Source organism: Lissotriton vulgaris, chromosome 1_1 (assembly GCF_964263255.1).
Source record: "Lissotriton vulgaris chromosome 1_1, aLisVul1.2, whole genome shotgun sequence".
Classification (NCBI taxonomy): Eukaryota; Metazoa; Chordata; class Amphibia; order Caudata; family Salamandridae; genus Lissotriton; species Lissotriton vulgaris.
Genome location: NC_141685.1, coordinates 406,078,795 through 406,099,503, shown reverse-complemented (window position 1 = coordinate 406,099,503; position 20,709 = coordinate 406,078,795). Strand labels below are relative to the sequence as shown.

Sequence of the window (20,709 nt, the reverse complement as noted above, 5' to 3'; positions counted from 1 at the left end):
CTGCCCCGTCCCTTAGCCCCAAAACCACCCTGACCCAGCTTCGCTAGCCTTGTCTTCATAATGGAAACTGGCGTTGAGATGCCATTTATGATAATGAACGATTTGGCATAAAAACGAGCGTAGTAATGACATTGTCGTGATGCTGCTTTCGTTCTATAGGTTATTCATAATAAGGCCTTTGTTAAAAAGGACTTTTCCCGGTGGTCATACCCAAGCTACCATATGGGGCACGCTGGCAGTGAGCAAACGCAAGGTGGAGTCAGAACCTGTGCCAAAGGAAGGACGTTGTGATTCTATCCAGGGCCCCAAACCATAACCGTGGAATGAGTGGCAGATTCTGAAAGATGTAAAAAAAACTGCGTAAGGATCATCATTTTATTCAGAGATATGCCACTCATTATGACTGCCACCCATTAAGACTGCCATTTAGCGAGGTCGGCTTTGGACCTCAATGTCAGGGGCTCAAGATAAAGGAACCAGGTAAGTTCTGGGTGTAGTGCGACCCGATACCCAGGTATTTCAAACTGAGGCAACAGATATGAATGGTTTCCTACCAGTCAAAGCTGATTTGGAGGTTGTCACCTGGAGACCTGAGCCCTCCCCAAAGTATCACAGGAGGTGGAGACAATGAGGACCACTTGTTGCAGGTTCACCGAATAGAGAAGGACGTTGTCTGCGTGTAAGGCTATGTGATCTTCGTGATCATCACTCCATCTCCACTCATATAGTTGAGCATCAGTACGGATGAGTCGCGCAAATTGTTCAATTGTCAGCATGAAAAGGAGTGGGTAAAAGGGGTAGCTCTGCCTAGTCCCTCGTCCAATGGGGAAGGCATGAGAGAGGACACCATTGATCTGAACCCACGCCGTGGGATTGCAGTAAAGGGCCTGGACCATTGTACGGAAGCGAGACCCGACTCCGGCCCATATCAGCACTAACTGTAGGTAACCCAAGTCACCGGTATCGAACGCCTTTTCAAAGTCTATAAAAAGTAAGGCTAAGTCAGGAGGCAGAATAGGACGGTGGGCCAGGGCCTTGTGAAGGCATTGGAGGCAATGTCTTGTGCTATGGGCCGGCATAAAGCTGCATTGGTCTGGATGTATCAGTGTGTGTAGGACTTGTTTGAGATGAGTAGTAACCAGTGTTGCAAAGATTTTAACTTCCTCTTGATGAGGGATATTGGACAGTAGTCGGCACCCAGTCTGTGGAGGAAGGTTATGTTTTTGGCATCAAAACCTAAAGTTTTAGTCATCAAAATTCATATTTCAAGGAAGTGTACTGAATGAATGAAGAATACTTGTGAACCCCCCCGTGACAGATTTAAACCTATATTACTAATAACTCTTCTGCCTGAACTCAGTGTCAGGGTTTTCAGGGTGGTCGTGGTCGTGGGAGGCGTGACTTGTTCATCCAGTTCTGTTTTTCCTTTTAGATGTCTGCAACGTTGCATTTCTAATGGGTAAAAGCAAAACCACAAGTACCAGATGAGTTAAATCATACTCAGTCTGACCATCTACTCTATTTTTACCACATATCAAAGCTTCTCCCCACTGGGCCAACAGACAAATTCCACTTTACAGTTGTGCATCTAACTGGCATTTAGATAGTCCTCGCCTACAGAGAGCTTTTACCTGTCTGCTTTCAAACGACCTATTGTTTACAAGACCAGTACTAATAGTGGGCTTTGATATGCCCATTAATTATCAATGGTTGGGTTTCCTGTCAATCCCATGTGCTGTTTGTTATTCAATTGATTTTCTACTTCTTCTTGTGTTTTACCCTCTCTAACCTCTTCAGTGCTCAGGATGGCCCCTGGCTGTCCGACGTCACAGTGGGCGTGTGCGGAGGAAGGCCGGGGGCCGTCCAAAACACGGCCACTCATTAATTCTCCCGCACAGCGGGAGAACTCGCATAGCGTTGAAAGGGTTAAGCTTTAGCTTTTCCACATTAGGCCAACAAAGTTATCTTAGTTGTCATTTAAAGACACATATCTAGCAACAACTTTTTCAATTTCTAGTTTAATATTTCTCTTCGAATATTTATACAAAACCTGGTTTTATCTGAGTTGTAATGCCTCCTAATAAGGAGTATTTTACACATTTTATTTGTATTTGCTCAGCTTTTGGTAGGGGGTGTTACATAAAGTTCAATATTTTTTTTATAAGTGCATCATGTACAGAGAAAGAATAGGTTATTATAGACTACCTAATGCAATTTGCTTTAAGCTTCTAGAAGGTTGATTTTGTTGGAAAGGAAAGGTGATTGATTTTAAAAATTAATTTATGTATTAAAGGCCATAATATTCATTAAACTTAGGGATTTTTTATTTTTATTACAAATGCTTTTGTTTTATTGTAATACCATACACATAACATTTTAAAACCAACTGCTATATAAAGGTTTCTTTACTTGCAACTCTGTGATGCTTATTGATAACATTATGGTTATCAGAAGAAGAATGGACACTTGATACTACTTAACCATTTGTTAAGATGGAACACTCTCATAAACGCGGTGTTAATAGTGCGGTGTATGTCTTTCTTCCGCCCCTCACACGCGTTATGGCATTTATCATCGAGTGTTCCAACAACGTGCTATATGCCAAGCCTCAACCCGAGGCAACCTCTGGCGCTAGTAGCAGTGTCCAGAGATAAGGGAAGGGGGAGGTAGTGCACCCAGAGAAAATAATAAAAAGCATATACTGCACCAATGGATATTTTAATGAAAAGGTGAAGTATCGCTATTAAAAGTGGTTGCGGTATAATTTGAGGTCGGGTTAATGGATCTCTTTATACCTTTTTAAACATAGCGTCAACATGTTTCTGCTCCATGTCGCCCAGCCGGGTCTACGGAGCATTCGTCAGGACAAATACGGAACACAAAAACAAATACTAAGAAATAGAAATAATTACTAGCACCATTTGTGTAGTAATAATATATGCTGAATTTTCGCTTTTCGGGAATTTTCTGAAAAAAGGAGGGGGAAAAAATTCTATATTAGGAATTACGTCTTATGGGTGCATATATAGCATTCATGTGGTCTCTCAACGTTTGTGGAGGATTACCAAATATAAGTGAAAATAAAGATAAAGTAGAACCGGTATAGTGCTATGAGGAAATACGTGGTATTTATGGCTTCTTAGGAGGGTTTACATTAAGTTGCTGTTAGTGGTCTAACGATTAATAAAAGGCTGGCAGTGATGTTAAGTAAAGACTTTGTCAGTCAAATACGTGCAAGACAGCCTGGCTAGTGCAGCGTGTATTTTTACGGTGAGGGTCGTGATCTTAACAAAGTTAAGTACGTGCACAGTCCCATGGCGGTAATCTTACCTATTATGCTGAATGTGTTCAGCTTCAGTCAGGCGGCAATGGGACTCTCTGGTCCCAGACTGAAACGAAAAAATAGTAAAGGGGGGCCTTCAGGCAGTGTTCTTACCTCAAAAGGTCGAGCGCTTACCCGAAGCTGGTCGCCATTCTTACCAGCGCATGGGGAGTTCCCAGGACTTGTGCTGTCTCTGCCCCCGGATGCTGGGTGGCGGTTTCCTGTTACTTTTGTAAGTTGGAAAAGTCATGGAGCTAGAGAACAGACTATAGTTCTGCTGGCGTTATCGGCAGATGCAGATTTAAAATTTATGTAAGGTTTGAATATTAAACACCGGTCTCAATGGTGTAGAACAATTAGATTTTTAACAAATTAACCTTACAATATTTGTTGTTAGATACCAACAGGAAAGTTTGACTCATCATTTGTCATGGGGTACTTCTTTTGTGCGGGGGGTCTTATTAAAAGTAACACAGATTGAAGGATCATGAGGCATACATGTTCCTGATTTTATGAGAACTGGCACCAGGGAATGTTATCATTGAGCCCAAATAAATGGGTTTTCAAACGGTCCACCCACCGTTGTTCTTTTTCGAACAGGATTCGTGTGGCATTCCAGGGTCTGTCTGTTAGTTTTTCGAGAACTGTCCATCTCATTTCTTCACAATCATGATTCAGATCGACAAAGTGGGAACAGAGCTTTGTGTTGTTCTTTTTGAGTCGGATGTTGCTTTTGTGTTCCCCTATACGGATTTTGACTTTTCTACAAGTCATTCCGATATATTTCTTGTCACATGGGCACTTGATCATATAGATCACATGGGACGAATTGCAATTCGTGTGTTGTTTTTGTGTCCAGACAAGGGAATCTGTCAGTTGTAGTGATTGTGTGATAGTTGTTAGTTTGCAGACTTGACAGGAGCCACAGGGATAGTGACCTGTGACAGGTGACATTTCCAGACTTCTCAAATCAGTGGGTTTGATCTTAGGTACAGTAGGGTGGGTATGGACCAGTAGGTCTTTTAAGTTTTTTGTCCGCTTGTTGGCGAAGCGGGGCTTTGGCCAGGTAAGTTTTCCAGTGTTCAAAATGGGCCAGTTCTTATTAATGAGTTTTTGCACATCATATGTCGCGGGACAAAAGGTTGTCACGCATGTAACAAGATCATGGTTGGGTTCTTTGTTATTGATTTGTAAGAGGCAATCCCTTGGTTGGTTTTTGGCTCTTTTGCAGCATTTAGTGATAGTAGCCGAAGTGTAGTCTCTTGATTTCAATTTCTTACACAGTTCTTTTGATTGTATTTCATAGTCAGTGTTTTTGCTACAATTTCTTTTGAGTCTTAAAAACTGGCTATATGGTAAATTGTCCCTGAGAGCTTTCGGGTGATAGCTTTTATAAGATAAAAGACTATTCTTTGCTGTGGGTTTAGTGTATGTTTTTGTTTCCAGCTTTCCGTTTTCTGCAAAGATCGTAAGGTCTAGGAAATCTAGCTGGGTTTTGCTCATGGTGTAGGTGAAATTCAGCCACTTATCTCTCTCGTTTAGCCAATTCATGAAAAGTTTTAGGTCTTGGTTAGTGTGCCAAATCAGTAGGATGTCATCTATATAACGTTTCCAGTATAAAATACTGGAAACGTACGGGTTAGTCTCATTTAGGACAAAGTTGGTCTCAAAACGGCTCACATACAGACCCGCCACTGACGGGGCAAAGGAACTACCCATAGATGTTCCATGGGATTGGAGGTATAGGTCGCCATTATACTCAAAGAAATTTTCTGTAAGTGCTAAGCGACAGCACTCCAAGACAAAGTGTCTGGGTGTTCTATAGGTCCACTCTTCCATGAATAGTAGGTCTTCTAACATTTGGAGAGTTTCTTGCTGTGGGAGGCTGGTGTACAGTTGTTCTACATCCAGTCCTACCAGTACCATAGTATCAGGGTCGAATGTTTTATCTGATAGTTGGATGAGTAGATCCCGGGTGTCTTTGAGGTAGGTGGGTGTTTTTTGCACCATTATTTTCAGGTACTCATCAGCGAATTTGGATAATGGTTCCAATAGAGAGCCAATCCCCGAAACTATGGGGCGTCCAGGAGGGGGGACTCTGTTTTTATGAGTCTTGGAAAGAGAGTAAAAGAACGGTATTTTTGGTTCTCTGGTTATTAAGAAATCGGCTTCTTTTTTGGAGATCCAAGAGTTTGTTTCAGCCTCATAGACCATCATTGCAATGGTGTTTTGGAGTCTGGGGGTAGGGTCCGTTAGTATTCTTTTGTAGAATTTTGTATCTGGCAGAAGTTTGAGACATTGTTCGTCATAACCCTGTTTGCTTAGAATAACAATTCCTCCCCCCTTATCTGCAGGTTTGATGATAATTTCTGCATTTTTCTGCAGTTCTTCCAAGGCTAAGCGTTCCTTCTTGGATAGATTTTGGAAGGTGTGTTTTTTTGTTTTGTCCAAATCGTCTATTCCTTTCAACAATGCTTGCTCAAAGGTCTGTATTTCTACTGGAATGGCACTGTTAGGTGGGTTAAATTTGGATTTGTTACGTAAGGACGTGTCTCCCTCTTTACGATATTCTGTGCCCGCAAAGAACGATTTCAGTTTTAGCGTTCTGCAGAACTCGGAAAGTTCGCACTTGAGTTTGAAAGTGTCTAGTGGGGGGGTAGGGACAAATCCCAGGCCTTTGTTCAGGACTCTTGTTTGGTCATCTGTTAGGACTACATTGGTCAGGTTGACAATCAGCTGTTCTTGCTCGTGCTCGGTTTGGCCGTTGCCATGCTCCTCGTTTGTATGTTGCGTTGCTGGTCTTGCCAGTTGATGTTCTTTTTTCTTCCGCGGGATTGATTCTGGCCTCTCCCTAAAAAAGGCTGTTGAGGATGGATATTCTCGTTGCCGGCAGTGTGTTGATTTCCCATTTGTGGAGGCAGTGGTTGCATGCTGGGGTTATAGGGATTCATCCAGCCTGCATATGGGGGAATGAAGGGTTGGAAGTATGGCATTTGGTTCCCCTGATAATATGGTCTTTGCCATCTATTGCTTCTCCTGGGTCGTTGATTCCGGTAGTTGTAGCGGCCTCTTCTGGGTGTAGAATCTTCGGACCCTGATTCTGAACCTTCTGAGGTATTTCTATCTGAAGATTCGTTATCTGATCCTGCATTTGGGCCTGTATACTCTTCTTTTGTATACGGGTGCATGCGTTCCTGGCTGAACTTCTTGAGATCTTTTGCGAGTTTCTGGAGTTTGTTTTGCATAAGGTATTCATGGGTATCATTCATTTCTTTCGTTATTTCCTCCAACCTCTTTTGATATTTTGCCGGGTTAATGGCTTTCTTTAGTTCTTCTTCGCATGCTTGTATCTGAACCAAAAGAGCATCAGACAGTCTCTTAGCTGTCTTAACTATTAAAACCAGGTAGTCCAGGGTACATTTCCATGAAATGGATGACCAATCACGACGAAATGCCAAGTCGTGCAAAAAAATTCTAGGGGCGTTATTGACCCATAGTCCTCTTGGGGCTGATTTGGACCTCAAATATTCTGTCATTATTATGCCATGAATGGCAGTGCGAATTTGTTCTCTCTTCTTCTCACTGAGACTTTCCCAGTCGTCTGTTTGAGCCAAGGCTTGCGTTAGGTCTGTGTTTTGTAGCAAAGATTGGCCTGCTAATATTTCATCATTTACAAATGATGAGTCAAACTTTCCAGTTGGTATCTAACAACAAATATTGTAAGGTTAATTTGTTAAAAATCTAATTGTTCTACACCATTGAGACCGGTGTTTAATATTCAAACCTTACATAAATTTTAAATCTGCATCTGCCGATAACGCCAGCAGAACTATAGTCTGTTCTCTAGCTCCATGACTTTTCCAACTTACAAAAGTAACAGGAAACCGCCACCCAGCATCCGGGGGCAGAGACAGCACAAGTCCTGGGAACTCCCCATGCGCTGGTAAGAATGGCGACCAGCTTCGGGTAAGCGCTCGACCTTTTGAGGTAAGAACACTGCCTGAAGGCCCCCCTTTACTATTTTTTCGTTTCAGTCTGGGACCAGAGAGTCCCATTGCCGCCTGACTGAAGCTGAACACATTCAGCATAATAGGTAAGATTACCGCCATGGGACTGTGCACGTACTTAACTTTGTTAAGATCACGACCCTCACCGTAAAAATACACGCTGCACTAGCCAGGCTGTCTTGCACGTATTTGACTGACAAAGTCTTTACTTAACATCACTGCCAGCCTTTTATTAATCGCTAGACCACTAACAGCAACTTAATGTAAACCCTCCTAAGAAGCCATAAATACCACGTATTTCCTCATAGCACTATACCGGTTCTACTTTATCTTTATTTTCACTTATATTTGGTAATCCTCCACAAACGTTGAGAGACCACATGAATGCTATATATGCACCCATAAGACGTAATTCCTAATATAGAATTTTTTCCCCCTCCTTTTTTCAGAAAATTCCCGAAAAGCGAAAATTCAGCATATATTATTACTACACAAATGGTGCTAGCAATTATTTCTATTTCTTAGTATTTGTTTTTGTGTTCCGTATTTGTCCTGACGAATGCTCCGTAGACCCGGCTGGGCGACATGGAGCAGAAACATGTTGACGCTATGTTTAAAAAGGTATAAAGAGATCCATTAACCCGACCTCAAATTATACCGCAACCACTTTTAATAGCGATACTTCACCTTTTCATTAAAATATCCATTGGTGCAGTATATGCTTTTTATTATTTTCTCTGGGTGCACTACCTCCCCCTTCCCTTATCTCTGGACACTGCTACTAGCGCCAGAGGTTGCCTCGGGTTGAGGCTTGGCATATAGCACGTTGTTGGAACACTCGATGATAAATGCCATAACGCGTGTGAGGGGCGGAAGAAAGACATACACCGCACTATTAACACTGCGTTTATGAGAGTGTTCCATCTTAACCAATGGTTAAGTAGTATCAAGTGTCCATTCTTCTTCTGATAACCATACTATTACTACTGGGGTGATGAATGGACCGTCTACCCTACTCCCCAATTTCTGATTAATTGCCTCTGAAGCAGCGCACAGCTGCGGGAGTTCTTGACCAACAGTGTAACACTCAACTTAGTGTATATCCACTGTTTAAGAACTGGTTAAAAAACAATGGAGGATAACGTGGGATTGAGCTTCACTGGAGAAGACATTAACGAAATATTAGCAGGCCAATCTTTGCTACAAAACACAGACCTAACGCAAGCCTTGGCTCAAACAGACGACTGGGAAAGTCTCAGTGAGAAGAAGAGAGAACAAATTCGCACTGCCATTCATGGCTTAATAATGACAGAATATTTGAGGTCCAAATCAGCCCCAAGAGGACTATGGGTCAATAACGCCCCTAGAATTTTTTTGCACGACTTGGCATTTCGTCGTGATTGGTCATCCATTTCATGGAAATGTACCCTGGACTACCTGGTTTTAATAGTTAAGACAGCTAAGAGACTGTCTGATGCTCTTTTGGTTCAGATACAAGCATGCGAAGAAGAACTAAAGAAAGCCATTAACCCGGCAATATATCAAAAGAGGTTGGAGGAAATAACGAAAGAAATGAATGACACCCATGAATACCTTATGCAAAACAAACTCCAGAAACTCGCAAAAGATCTCAAGAAGTTCAGCCAGGAACGCATGCACCCGTATACAAAAGAAGAGTATACAGGCCCAAATGCAGGATCAGATAACGAATCTTCAGATAGAAATACCTCAGAAGGTTCAGAATCAGGGTCCGAAGATTCTACACCCAGAAGAGGCCGCTACAACTACCGGAATCAACGACCCAGGAGAAGCAATAGATGGCAAAGACCATATTATCAGGGGAACCAAATGCCATACTTCCAACCCTTCATTCCCCCATATGCAGGCTGGATGAATCCCTATAACCCCAGCATGCAACCACTGCCTCCACAAATGGGAAATCAACACACTGCCGGCAACGAGAATATCCATCCTCAACAGCCTTTTTTAGGGAGAGGCCAGAATCAATCCCGCGGAAGAAAAAAGAACATCAACTGGCAAGACCAGCAACGCAACATACAAACGAGGAGCATGGCAACGGCCAAACCGAGCACGAGCAAGAACAGCTGATTGTCAACCTGACCAATGTAGTCCTAACAGATGACCAAACAAGAGTCCTGAACAAAGGCCTGGGATTTGTCCCTACCCCCCCACTAGACACTTTCAAACTCAAGTGCGAACTTTCCGAGTTCTGCAGAACGCTAAAACTGAAATCGTTCTTTGCGGGCACAGAATATCGTAAAGAGGGAGACACGTCCTTACGTAACAAATCCAAATTTAACCCACCTAACAGTGCCATTCCAGTAGAAATACAGACCTTTGAGCAAGCATTGTTGAAAGGAATAGACGATTTGGACAAAACAAAAAAACTCACCTTCCAAAATCTATCCAAAAAGGAACGCTTAGCCTTGGAAGAACTGCAGAAAAATGCAGAAATTATCATCAAACCTGCAGATAAGGGGGGAGGAATTGTTATTCTAAGCAAACAGGGTTATGACGAACAATGTCTCAAACTTCTGGCAGATACAAAATTCTACAAAAGAATACTAACGGACCCTACCCCCAGACTCCAAAACACCATTGCAATGATGGTCTATGAGGCTGAAACAAACTCTTGGATCTCCAAAAAAGAAGCCGATTTCTTAATAACCAGAGAACCAAAAAGAACCGTTCTCTTACTCTCTTCCCAAGACTCATAAAAACAGAGTCCCCCCTCCTGGACGCCCCATAGTTTCGGGGATTGGCTCTCTATTGGAACCATTATCCAAATTCGCTGATGAGTACCTGAAAATAATGGTGCAAAAAACACCCACCTACCTCAAAGACACCCGGGATCTACTCATCCAACTATCAGATAAAACATTCGACCCTGATACTATGGTACTGGTAGGACTGGATGTAGAACAACTGTACACCAGCCTCCCACAGCAAGAAACTCTCCAAATGTTAGAAGACCTACTATTCATAGAAGAGTGGACCTATAGAACACCCAGACACTTTGTCTTGGAGTGCTGTCGCTTAGCACTTACAGAAAATTTCTTTGAGTATAATGGCGACCTATACCTCCAATCCCATGGAACATCTATGGGTAGTTCCTTTGCCCCGTCAGTGGCGGGTCTGTATGTGAGCCGTTTTGAGACCAACTTTGTCCTAAATGAGACTAACCCGTACGTTTCCAGTATTTTATACTGGAAACGTTATATAGATGACATCCTACTGATTTGGCACACTAACCAAGACCTAAAACTTTTCATGAATTGGCTAAACGAGAGAGATAAGTGGCTGAATTTCACCTACACCATGAGCAAAACCCAGCTAGATTTCCTAGACCTTACGATCTTTGCAGAAAACGGAAAGCTGGAAACAAAAACATACACTAAACCCACAGCAAAGAATAGTCTTTTATCTTATAAAAGCTATCACCCGAAAGCTCTCAGGGACAATTTACCATATAGCCAGTTTTTAAGACTCAAAAGAAATTGTAGCAAAAAAACTGACTATGAAATACAATCAAAAGAACTGTGTAAGAAATTGAAATCAAGAGACTACACTTCGGCTACTATCACTAAATGCTGCAAAAGAGCCAAAAACCAACCAAGGGATTGCCTCTTACAAATCAATAACAAAGAACCCAACCATGATCTTGTTACATGCGTGACAACCTTTTGTCCCGCGACATATGATGTGCAAAAACTCATTAATAAGAACTGGCCCATTTTGAACACTGGAAAACTTACCTGGCCAAAGCCCCGCTTCGCCAACAAGCTGACAAAAAACTTAAAAGACCTACTGGTCCATACCCGCCCTACTGTACCTAAGATCAAACCCACTGATTTGAGAAGTCTGGAAATGTCACCTGTCACAGGTCACTATCCCTGTGGCTCCTGTCAAGTCTGCAAACTAACAACTATCACACAATCACTACAACTGACAGATTCCCTTGTCTGGACACAAAAACAACACACGAATTGCAATTCGTCCCATGTGATCTATATGATCAAGTGCCCATGTGACAAGAAATATATCGGAATGACTTGTAGAAAAGTCAAAATCCGTATAGGGGAACACAAAAGCAACATCCGACTCAAAAAGAACAACACAAAGCTCTGTTCCCACTTTGTCGATCTGAATCATGATTGTGAAGAAATGAGATGGACAGTTCTCGAAAAACTAACAGACAGACCCTGGAATGCCACACGAATCCTGTTCGAAAAAGAACAACGGTGGGTGGACCGTTTGAAAACCCATTTATTTGGGCTCAATGATAACATTCCCTGGTGCCAGTTCTCATAAAATCAGGAACATGTATGCCTCATGATCCTTCAATCTGTGTTACTTTTAATAAGACCCCCCGCACAAAAGAAGTACCCCATGACAAATGATGAGTCAAACTTTCCTGTTGGTATCTAACAACAAATATTGTAAGGTTAATTTGTTAAAAATCTAATTGTTCTACACCATTGAGACCGGTGTTTAATATTCAAACCTTACATAAATTTTAAATCTGCATCTGCCGATAACGCCAGCAGAACTATAGTCTGTTCTCTAGCTCCATGACTTTTCCAACTTACAAAAGTAACAGGAAACCGCCACCCAGCATCCGGGGGCAGAGACAGCACAAGTCCTGGGAACTCCCCATGCGCTGGTAAGAATGGCGACCAGCTTCGGGTAAGCGCTCGACCTTTTGAGGTAAGAACACTGCCTGAAGGCCCCCCTTTACTATTTTTTCGTTTCAGTCTGGGACCAGAGAGTCCCATTGCCGCCTGACTGAAGCTGAACACATTCAGCATAATAGGTAAGATTACCGCCATGGCACTGTGCACGTACTTAACTTTGTTAAGATCACGACCCTCACCGTAAAAATACACGCTGCACTAGCCAGGCTGTCTTGCACGTATTTGACTGACAAAGTCTTTACTTAACATCACTGCCAGCCTTTTATTAATCGTTAGACCACTAACAGCAACTTAATGTAAACCCTCCTAAGAAGCCATAAATACCACGTATTTCCTCATAGCACTATACCGGTTCTACTTTATCTTTATTTTCACTTATATTTGGTAATCCTCCACAAACGTTGAGAGACCACATGAATGCTATATATGCACCCATAAGACGTAATTCCTAATATAGAATTTTTTCCCCCTCCTTTTTTCAGAAAATTCCCGAAAAGCGAAAATTCAGCATATATTATTACTACACAAATGGTGCTAGTAATTATTTCTATTTCTTAGTATTTGTTTTTGTGTTCCGTATTTGTCCTGACGAATGCTCCGTAGACCCGGCTGGGCGACATGGAGCAGAAACATGTTGACGCTATGTTTAAAAAGGTATAAAGAGATCCATTAACCCGACCTCAAATTATACCGCAACCACTTTTAATAGCGATACTTCACCTTTTCATTAAAATATCCATTGGTGCAGTATATGCTTTTTATTATTTTCTCTGGGTGCACTACCTCCCCCTTCCCTTATCTCTGGACACTGCTACTAGCGCCAGAGGTTGCCTCGGGTTGAGGCTTGGCATATAGCACGTTGTTGGAACACTCGATGATAAATGCCATAACGCGTGTGAGGGGCGGAAGAAAGACATACACCGCACTATTAACACCGCGTTTATGAGAGTGTTCCATCTTAACCAATGGTTAAGTAGTATCAAGTGTCCATTCTTCTTCTGATAACCATACTATTACTACTGGGGTGATGAATGGACCGTCTACCCTACTCCCCAATTTCTGATTAATTGCTTATTGATAACATGCCTCGGATCGTGTCCTTTGGAGACGATAAAATGAAAGGCTCCAATTATGTTCAATCTCATAGTATGTTTGCAAACCTCCTGTTACTCCAAAGCGACAACATTTTAGTTTTCTTTTTTTAACCTATATCTACCGGGGGAATGACTCATTGTGTGATATATATGGTCCATATCAGCATTGGTATGCAGTGGTAAATACTTCTCCATTGATTATGCCATTGTCTTATATAAGAGGAAATCTGAAATGGCAACCTTTCTTACAAAAATTGCAAAAAGAGAACAATAACATTGACAATTATGCAGGACATTTTCTGTTGCAAGGGATGATAAGTGATGGAAATTTAGGCAAATTAATCACTTGAAAAAACATTTTAATTGATGCCTTTCTCTGAAAGAAAACTTGCCTAACCCAAAGGTGGTTTCTGCACACTGGGTAATAATGTATTTCTCTTTGTAATAAGATGAGTCATACAGATGAGATTAACTCCACTGTGCTACCCCTTTTTAAGTAAACGATGAACTGGAAAACGACCTCGAATATACCAAAAACGGGAATATTGATTACATTAAAACTGCTCAGGGATAATCAAGTCAGTAAGTCTCGAAGAATCTTTAGCAATCTAATTTTGAAAGTACAAATTACTACAATGTGATGGATCATATCTGTGCAAATAAAAACTGGAAGTCCTAAATACTTCAATAACATATTCAAATATAGTACAATAATCACATTTCTAATAGAAATATTCTATTACTAAGTGCAGCTGCACAAAAAGGACCACAAAAGTGAAATATAAATTTGGGAACATTCCTGAAAAGAAGGGTAATCACCTCATTCTTCACCATTCTTCACCAAATAGCAAAGCTAAATCAAAAACGAGAGTTCACAGGTCACTCAAAGTGCAATTGTTTGCAAAGTCATGGATAGTGAATGGGGCATGTTTTCTGGCTAATGTCCTTCTCTTCCCTTGCTTGTGACACAAAGGTGGATTAAAGCAAGTGTTCAGTCATGACAACAGAAGGAAGTGAGTATCAGCAAACTGCCCTTTCCCCACCACCCACACACTCTATTTGAATAACTTTAAAGTCATGTCACAACATTACATGAAAATGGTCCTTCTAGGCCTGTGTGGGGTATCTTCATTCTAGTGTCTGTCTCTCTTTGTGGTAAACAGGAGCAAGTATGTATCTGAATACCTCTCTATTTGTTACAGGCTGGATGGGATTCTGATGAACAAGGAGGAGGATGCCAAGCATCAAAGATTGCCATCATTCAACAGGACTTTGGTCCTGCTCCGTGAAGCCATTAAGTCCAGTAACTCTCATTATCGAGGTATGTGCAAAGGTCTCATATGGAATAGCTAAACCGTCATGGATAAGGTTCCAATAAGCCACTATTTTTTAATTGTTGTAGACACGTTTTGGCCCAAAAAAGTGTATTGGCTACTACACCTGATTATCTCTACATGCAGCAGTTTTTGGGGGCAAACATGCCTGTTGCACCCCTCCCCACTTGTTGCCTGGAGGCACCAAGCGTCTGCATATATTTAACAACTAACATTACAGATCTAGCGTTACTGTTGTCTCATGTGTTAACAATTACAAATGTGTTGCTGTGTATCATCTGGATTAATTTTTATCTAATCTATAAATACCACATTTATCATAAATTATTTTTATTTACAAAACTGAAAGTTTTTGTACCTTCAACCTTCCTCACATGTTGCTTTAGAGTAGACTTTCAAAACCTGTATGATGGAAAAAAACCTTAGAAAATAATTAGTGTTTTAGAATAAGACTGGACTCAAGCATACTGATTGGGGTATCTAAGTTCATTAATTGTTTAAGTGTCATTAAGCACCCATATAATGACAAGGTGAGTAAGAGAAAGCCCAACAAGACAATGGGTTTCACTCTGAGTGCAGCAGTACTTACAATACAGTGGGTGTGGTATTTAACAAGTGCACAATTACCTCATCATTCTGAGTTCCATGAATGTGGGATGCTGCATTGATTTCTCACATTTTACCCTTTCCACAGTGCACAATATCAGATTATATCCACCAATGTGTGCCAGTACTATTGGCCCCAGGTTTTTCCTACTGCAATTTGTGCAGGCAGATCCACCCAGGGTGTGTCTAAGCACCCCAGTCATAACCCAGATAGAGGTGTCTGATCTCTCAATGTCTGAAAGTTAATCAGGTATTTCCAGTTGAGGCCTCGTTGTAGAATTGGGCCATGCAATATTGCGAAAAGGGGAGGTTTAGTAAATGTGTCAATTGCTTGTATCCAGTAGGTTTCTTTCTACAGTCAGTAAATTGTATCTTTTTTAGGCTCATTACTCAGTTAAATACCCCTGAAGATGCAGGCTGCTGGGCTCGAAATACTACAGATAAAAATGCTATTTCTTAATGGGGCGTCAGTAAAATATGAATGATATATGCTGTGATGATAATTCCCAAAATATGTAGGGGCTCATTCACAAAGGCATACAGTCCTGGGTTAACTGGCCTCAAACAAATACATCTAAAATGGGAATACTGAATGAATATTCATGCAGACTTAGTGCGATTGGGAAAGACTGTGCCTTCTTGGCACACTTACAAATAAGGAGTTTCACTATTTGGGTCTATTCAGAAAGGCACCTAAGAGTATGCAAAAGAGTACTCCTGTAGTATTAGTTCCTGTACTCATAAATGCTTTTGAGAATCAGGCCCATACAATATATCTGTGAATTCTACATAACATACTTACTGTTTGTGTTTTGTTGTCTAGTCAATAGTTTTGAATTTGCTTTACAGTCACGGATGTGCAGGAAATGTCAAATGCTTTCCCTTTTCTTATCCAGTCCCAGTAAAATTACTGACCATCCCCAAGGGTCTGTATCTATTTGTCCTCCTAGTCTGTAATTGCCATAGATGGTAAGGTTGAAATGTGGTTGCTGACCTGAGTGTGAATTCAGTAAGTCCTACTTTTGAAGTAAAGACCATCATAACCAGGGTCACCGGAATTTAACAGCATTTTGAGCACACATTATACAACAGCCTTGTCCGACTTTTGTGGCATAGGAAGATGGCAGAGGTACCCACAGGACATGAGGCACCCATTAGTCCTGTTGTTCCTATTAGCAGCTGTATGAATGAGCTTTAGAGGTTATAGTTCTTGGTGCCTTTATAGTGTAATATCTGTGAATATGTAAAGGTTATAGAGATGGCTGAAATATTTACAGATTCAGGTAAAACACCCTCAAGCAAGGGAGATCTGCCCTAAGATTTAAAATGAAAGGGAAAACACTGTGTGCCCGTTTTGAGGTGGTACTTGGGTGATACGGGCTCCCACAATATCCCACAAGCAGGTTCATGACACTAAGAGTACTATAATTTTGGAGAGATGTCTAGCCACAAATTCCTCCCCTTATAAATATTCCCCAGGAGTCAGAATGGATCTGGAAACTTTTCAGCAGTATCTTTGTGGGCCCAAAGTTGGTACCTTCCATCTCTACACTGGCACTTTTCCTCTATGAAAATGACACGCAGGGCTTAAATAGGTGCCACTTCTGCACAGCAACAGTTCCTTCCTTTCCTCGTCACAGATGCGGATCCAGAGCTCTCGCTGACTTGTACCTCAAAGAGTTTCACAGTGTCCAAGAAATGTCACCACCCCAAACCGACAGGCATCAAGTCCTGTCGGGACTGTCACAAACAGATGTCTGTGATGGATCCCCATCAGTTATGCTGGTGGGGCCTGGGGTCGAGCAAAGAGTCAAAGGCCTGCACTGACTGTAGGTAAATGAACTCAAAAGCCATCAGGGAACTCTACATCGCCAAGCATAAGAAGACTTCTTGTCCGGGCAGCTGCAATTCACGGTCCGCGTCCGAGGTTTATTAATGCTCTGAGTCATCGGAGATGCTCAAGAGGCTGGTTCTCTCTGCTTTCCAAATCATCAGTTAAATCTAAAAACAACACAAGAAGACAAAGCGGAATTTCACTACCTCGTGCCACTTTCATTCTCCTGAGCATATGCAGAGTCGGTGTCATTCTTCTTTTTCTGCCTCCTGAAGACAGCCGACTTCGGATCTTGTGCTAGCACAATCCGAGTTTCCATGGCCCAATGCCATTCCACACCAGATCAAAGAGTTCAGCTGAGCCATGAACTGGCTCTTTCAACCCCTTTTGACTCATTCTGGTGTACCTTTGGGTTCCAAGAAGCCATGAAGTCCTTCTTTTGGGAAACAACTCATAGGTTTGTCATTGGCGCCAGTTGGCCCCTCCGAGCCCGGCTGCATTTACTACCCCTCTTCCTGCCCCACGACTCCTGCCAGCTCTGGGTTCCTCGATGCCCATGCCAACTTCTTTGACATAGGAGGAGGAGGAAACAATCATTATCTCCGATGTCCAGTTGGTGACAGCCTGACCTTGGCTAACGTCGCACTAACTCTGAACAAAGCACTAAGCACTCTTTGTTGAATATGATCAGGGTGATAAGTTCACACAGCACTATAACGATGACCATTGGCACGAGGACATGCAGGATGCTAGTGGACTTGATACTTCTCATTAGATGGGCCTTTTTTCTCCTCCTGGACCTGCCAGAGAGGAATCCGTTTCGTACGCTATGGTTATGCGTAGGGCTGAAGGTCTTGACCTCTACTTCCCCACCATGGGATGAATGTTCTGACTGAGGTCTATAACCTGGATTGACTTTTGCTGTGCCTCTCCTCCCGTTCAATGAGGCTTTGACAGACACTTTATTAGAGGCCTTGGCCAAACCTTGCTGTCGGCCGACAAGTAGCCAGGCGCTTTAATTCTAATCTGGGCGACCCTGCTTTTCTCTCGCAGCCTCCTTCACCAGACAGCCTTGTTGTTCAGGCCTCCTCCGCAAGTCAGTATAATCCTAACACGTTTCCCTCTACTCCTCCTTACCGGGAATCCAAACATGTAGACAAGAGGTAAGAGTGGCTGCTCTTCCACCTGTCTGACCCTCCACTCTGTCAACGGCAGCTGCTTGTTGGGCCGTTACTATGATATTCTAGGGATTTGGTGGCTCAAGTTCTCCCAGGTGTCCCAGACAACCTTTGCAGTGTCTGTCTGGGACCAATTCAAGATGGTTGTGATGTTGACAATATGTTGTGGCTTAGACATCACCGATTCCATCGAGTGAGTTATTTGCCCTAGTGTTATCATTCAGCGCTACATGTGGCTATATTGTACTGGCTACTCTACCAATATCCAGTTCTTGCTAATGGAAATGCCCTTTGACTGGATGCATTTTTTTGGGCATAAGGCTGACTCCGCCTTTGAACAGTTTAAAGAGCGCAAGTATGTGGCTTGCTCCTTGGGCCTCTCCGCCACTCCTCGCCAACCACACCAGGTTTTTGGTTTTGAAAGACACACCCCTTACGTTCAGCCTGCTCAACTCTATCAGTGGACTCAGCATTTTAGTTCAGTCGACAACTCCCTGCGCCCCACACCCTGACTTGCCAAACCTCTTTAGCTTGCTCGTGAGAGTACAGCTAACTTTTGGTAGGGAGAATCCGATAATTGTGTCCAAATTGGCAGGAGATCACTTTGAACAGGTGGGTCCTGCAGATAGTTCACTATGGGTATGCTCTCCCATTCTTTTCTTCCCCACCACACCTTCCACTGTACCTCCAATGACAGATGGATGACCAGCTCTCCATTTTGCAGCAGTAAATGCAATGCTTTTTCACCAAAGGGGCTATCCAGGGTGCCAGCATCAGAAGTGGAACGTGTTTGCTATCCCCACTACTTTTTGCTGCCCAAGAAGGACAGAGGCCTCTGGCCTACATTAGATCTGCACCCTCTCAATGCCTTCCCGTGAACGTAATAGTTAAAAATGCTCACCCTGGCCCTGGTCTTGTCTGCCCTCGAGCCTGGAGACTGGATGGTGGCGTTGGACCTACAGAGTACCTATTTTCTCATTCCTGTAATGCTGGCTGCTTAGCGTTACCTGCGGTTCATGGTGGAACAGGAGAATTTCCAATTTGCTGTGCTTCCCAGTTGGTCTCACCAGTGCCCCTCGGGTGTTCACAGAAGAAATGGTGGTGGTGGCAGCTCATCTTTGGAGGTCTGTCGTACCAGCATTCCCCCACTTTGATGACTGTTGATGGCAGGCTCACCCCTGGCAATCAACAGCCACCTCCAGACTACAGAGAACCTACTGCCATCTTAGGGTTCACTATCAACATAAAAAGTCACACCTGACTCCTTCTCGGATGCTCTCCTTCTTTGGAACAATTCTAGACACTGTTTGGTTTCCTACCTTTTCCCCCGGATGACTAAGATCCCGATCTTTAAGCCTTGGTCCTGGATTGTAGTCAGTTGGACTCTAAGGCTGCTGGGAGTGATTGGGTTCTCCATCCTGCTGTTCTAGCACACCAGGTGGCATGTGCAGGTTCTGCAGTGAAATCCAAAGTCTCAGTGGGCCCAACTTCAAAGATACCTCTCCGACCATGTTCAGCTTTCGGAGGAGACTGCAAAAGATCTCCAGTGGTGGTACTGGATCGCGATCGGGGCAGATATAGACCCTTCTCCCTTCAACAACCAGAGCTGACAGTGGAGACCTGTGCATCGCGTCTGGGTTAAGGTGGCCTTTGGGAGAGCTGGAAATCAGAGCCCTCTGGTCTCTAGCAGATTCCCAGCCCTACCTTGAGCATTCTGGAGCTGAGGGCCATCTTCTTGGTACTGAAAGCCTTCATGTTATGAGTCAAAGATAGGCTGGGACAGGTTCTCACGGACAACACCACCGCCATGTAGTGTTGAAACATTAGGGTTGGGTTAGGTCATGGACCTTGTGCCAAGAGGCCTTGTGCCTCTGGAAATGGCTGGAGTGCTAAGGAATTTTCTTGGTGATGAACTACCTGGCAGGATCATTGAATGCTGGGCAGACAAGCTCAGTCGTCTGCACCTAATGGATCATGACTGTCAGTTACACACAGAGTTGGCTTAAGGTCTTCTCCGTAAATGGGGAAAACCTTGGCTTGATATGTCCGCCACCCCCAAGAGCACCCCATGTCAACTCTTTGGCACATTGGGAGTGTTCAAGGCATTTCTCGCTTGAAGACACATTCCACCTCGAGTGGGACATGCGACTCCTGTAAGCCTTTCCGCCTATCCCACTGCTGCCCCGATTACTCAAGAAGATCAATGCAGACCTGGCCCAAGCCATCCTGATGGCTCTGGATTGGGTATCCAGAAGTCCTAGACTTGAGCATCGTTTCTGATCAGGTTCCCCCTCTGGGAGGACCTGCTGTCGCAACAACAGGGCAAGGTTTTGCAATAGAACTTGGTAATCTCAACCTTCATGCTTGGAGATTGAGCGGCAACAGCTGAAGACCTTTGACCTTTCTCCGAAGGTGGGTGATATCATCATGGCAGCTAAGCATCCCTTGAAGACAACTGTATATTCCTGTTATTGAGACAAATTTGTGGTTTGGGGCAGCACACTCCATATTGACCCCCTTCAGTCCCAAGTTATTTGAAGCTCTGTTGGTTATCCTTTCTCTTGCTCAGTAAGGCTTTGGCTTGGGTACAGTTAAGGGTTACCTTTCAGCCTTCTTATG

At 43.0% G+C, this 20,709-nt stretch overlaps 1 protein-coding gene across 2 annotated transcripts in view; it reads left to right on the top strand.

Annotated features, from left to right (window-relative positions):
* The window catches only part of TTC22 (tetratricopeptide repeat domain 22), a 156,253-nt gene that overhangs the window by 83,986 nt on the left and 51,558 nt on the right, over positions 1-20,709 (top strand). For both annotated transcript variants that reach the window (XR_015307512.1, XM_086952644.1), the window contains exon 3: positions 14,341-14,459. Coding sequence is in view for 1 of the 2 variants with exons in the window: in XM_086952644.1 (XP_086808770.1) it covers positions 14,341-14,459 (119 nt within the window). In the remaining variant the exon portion in view is untranslated. The remainder of the gene's footprint in view (positions 1-14,340; positions 14,460-20,709) is intronic.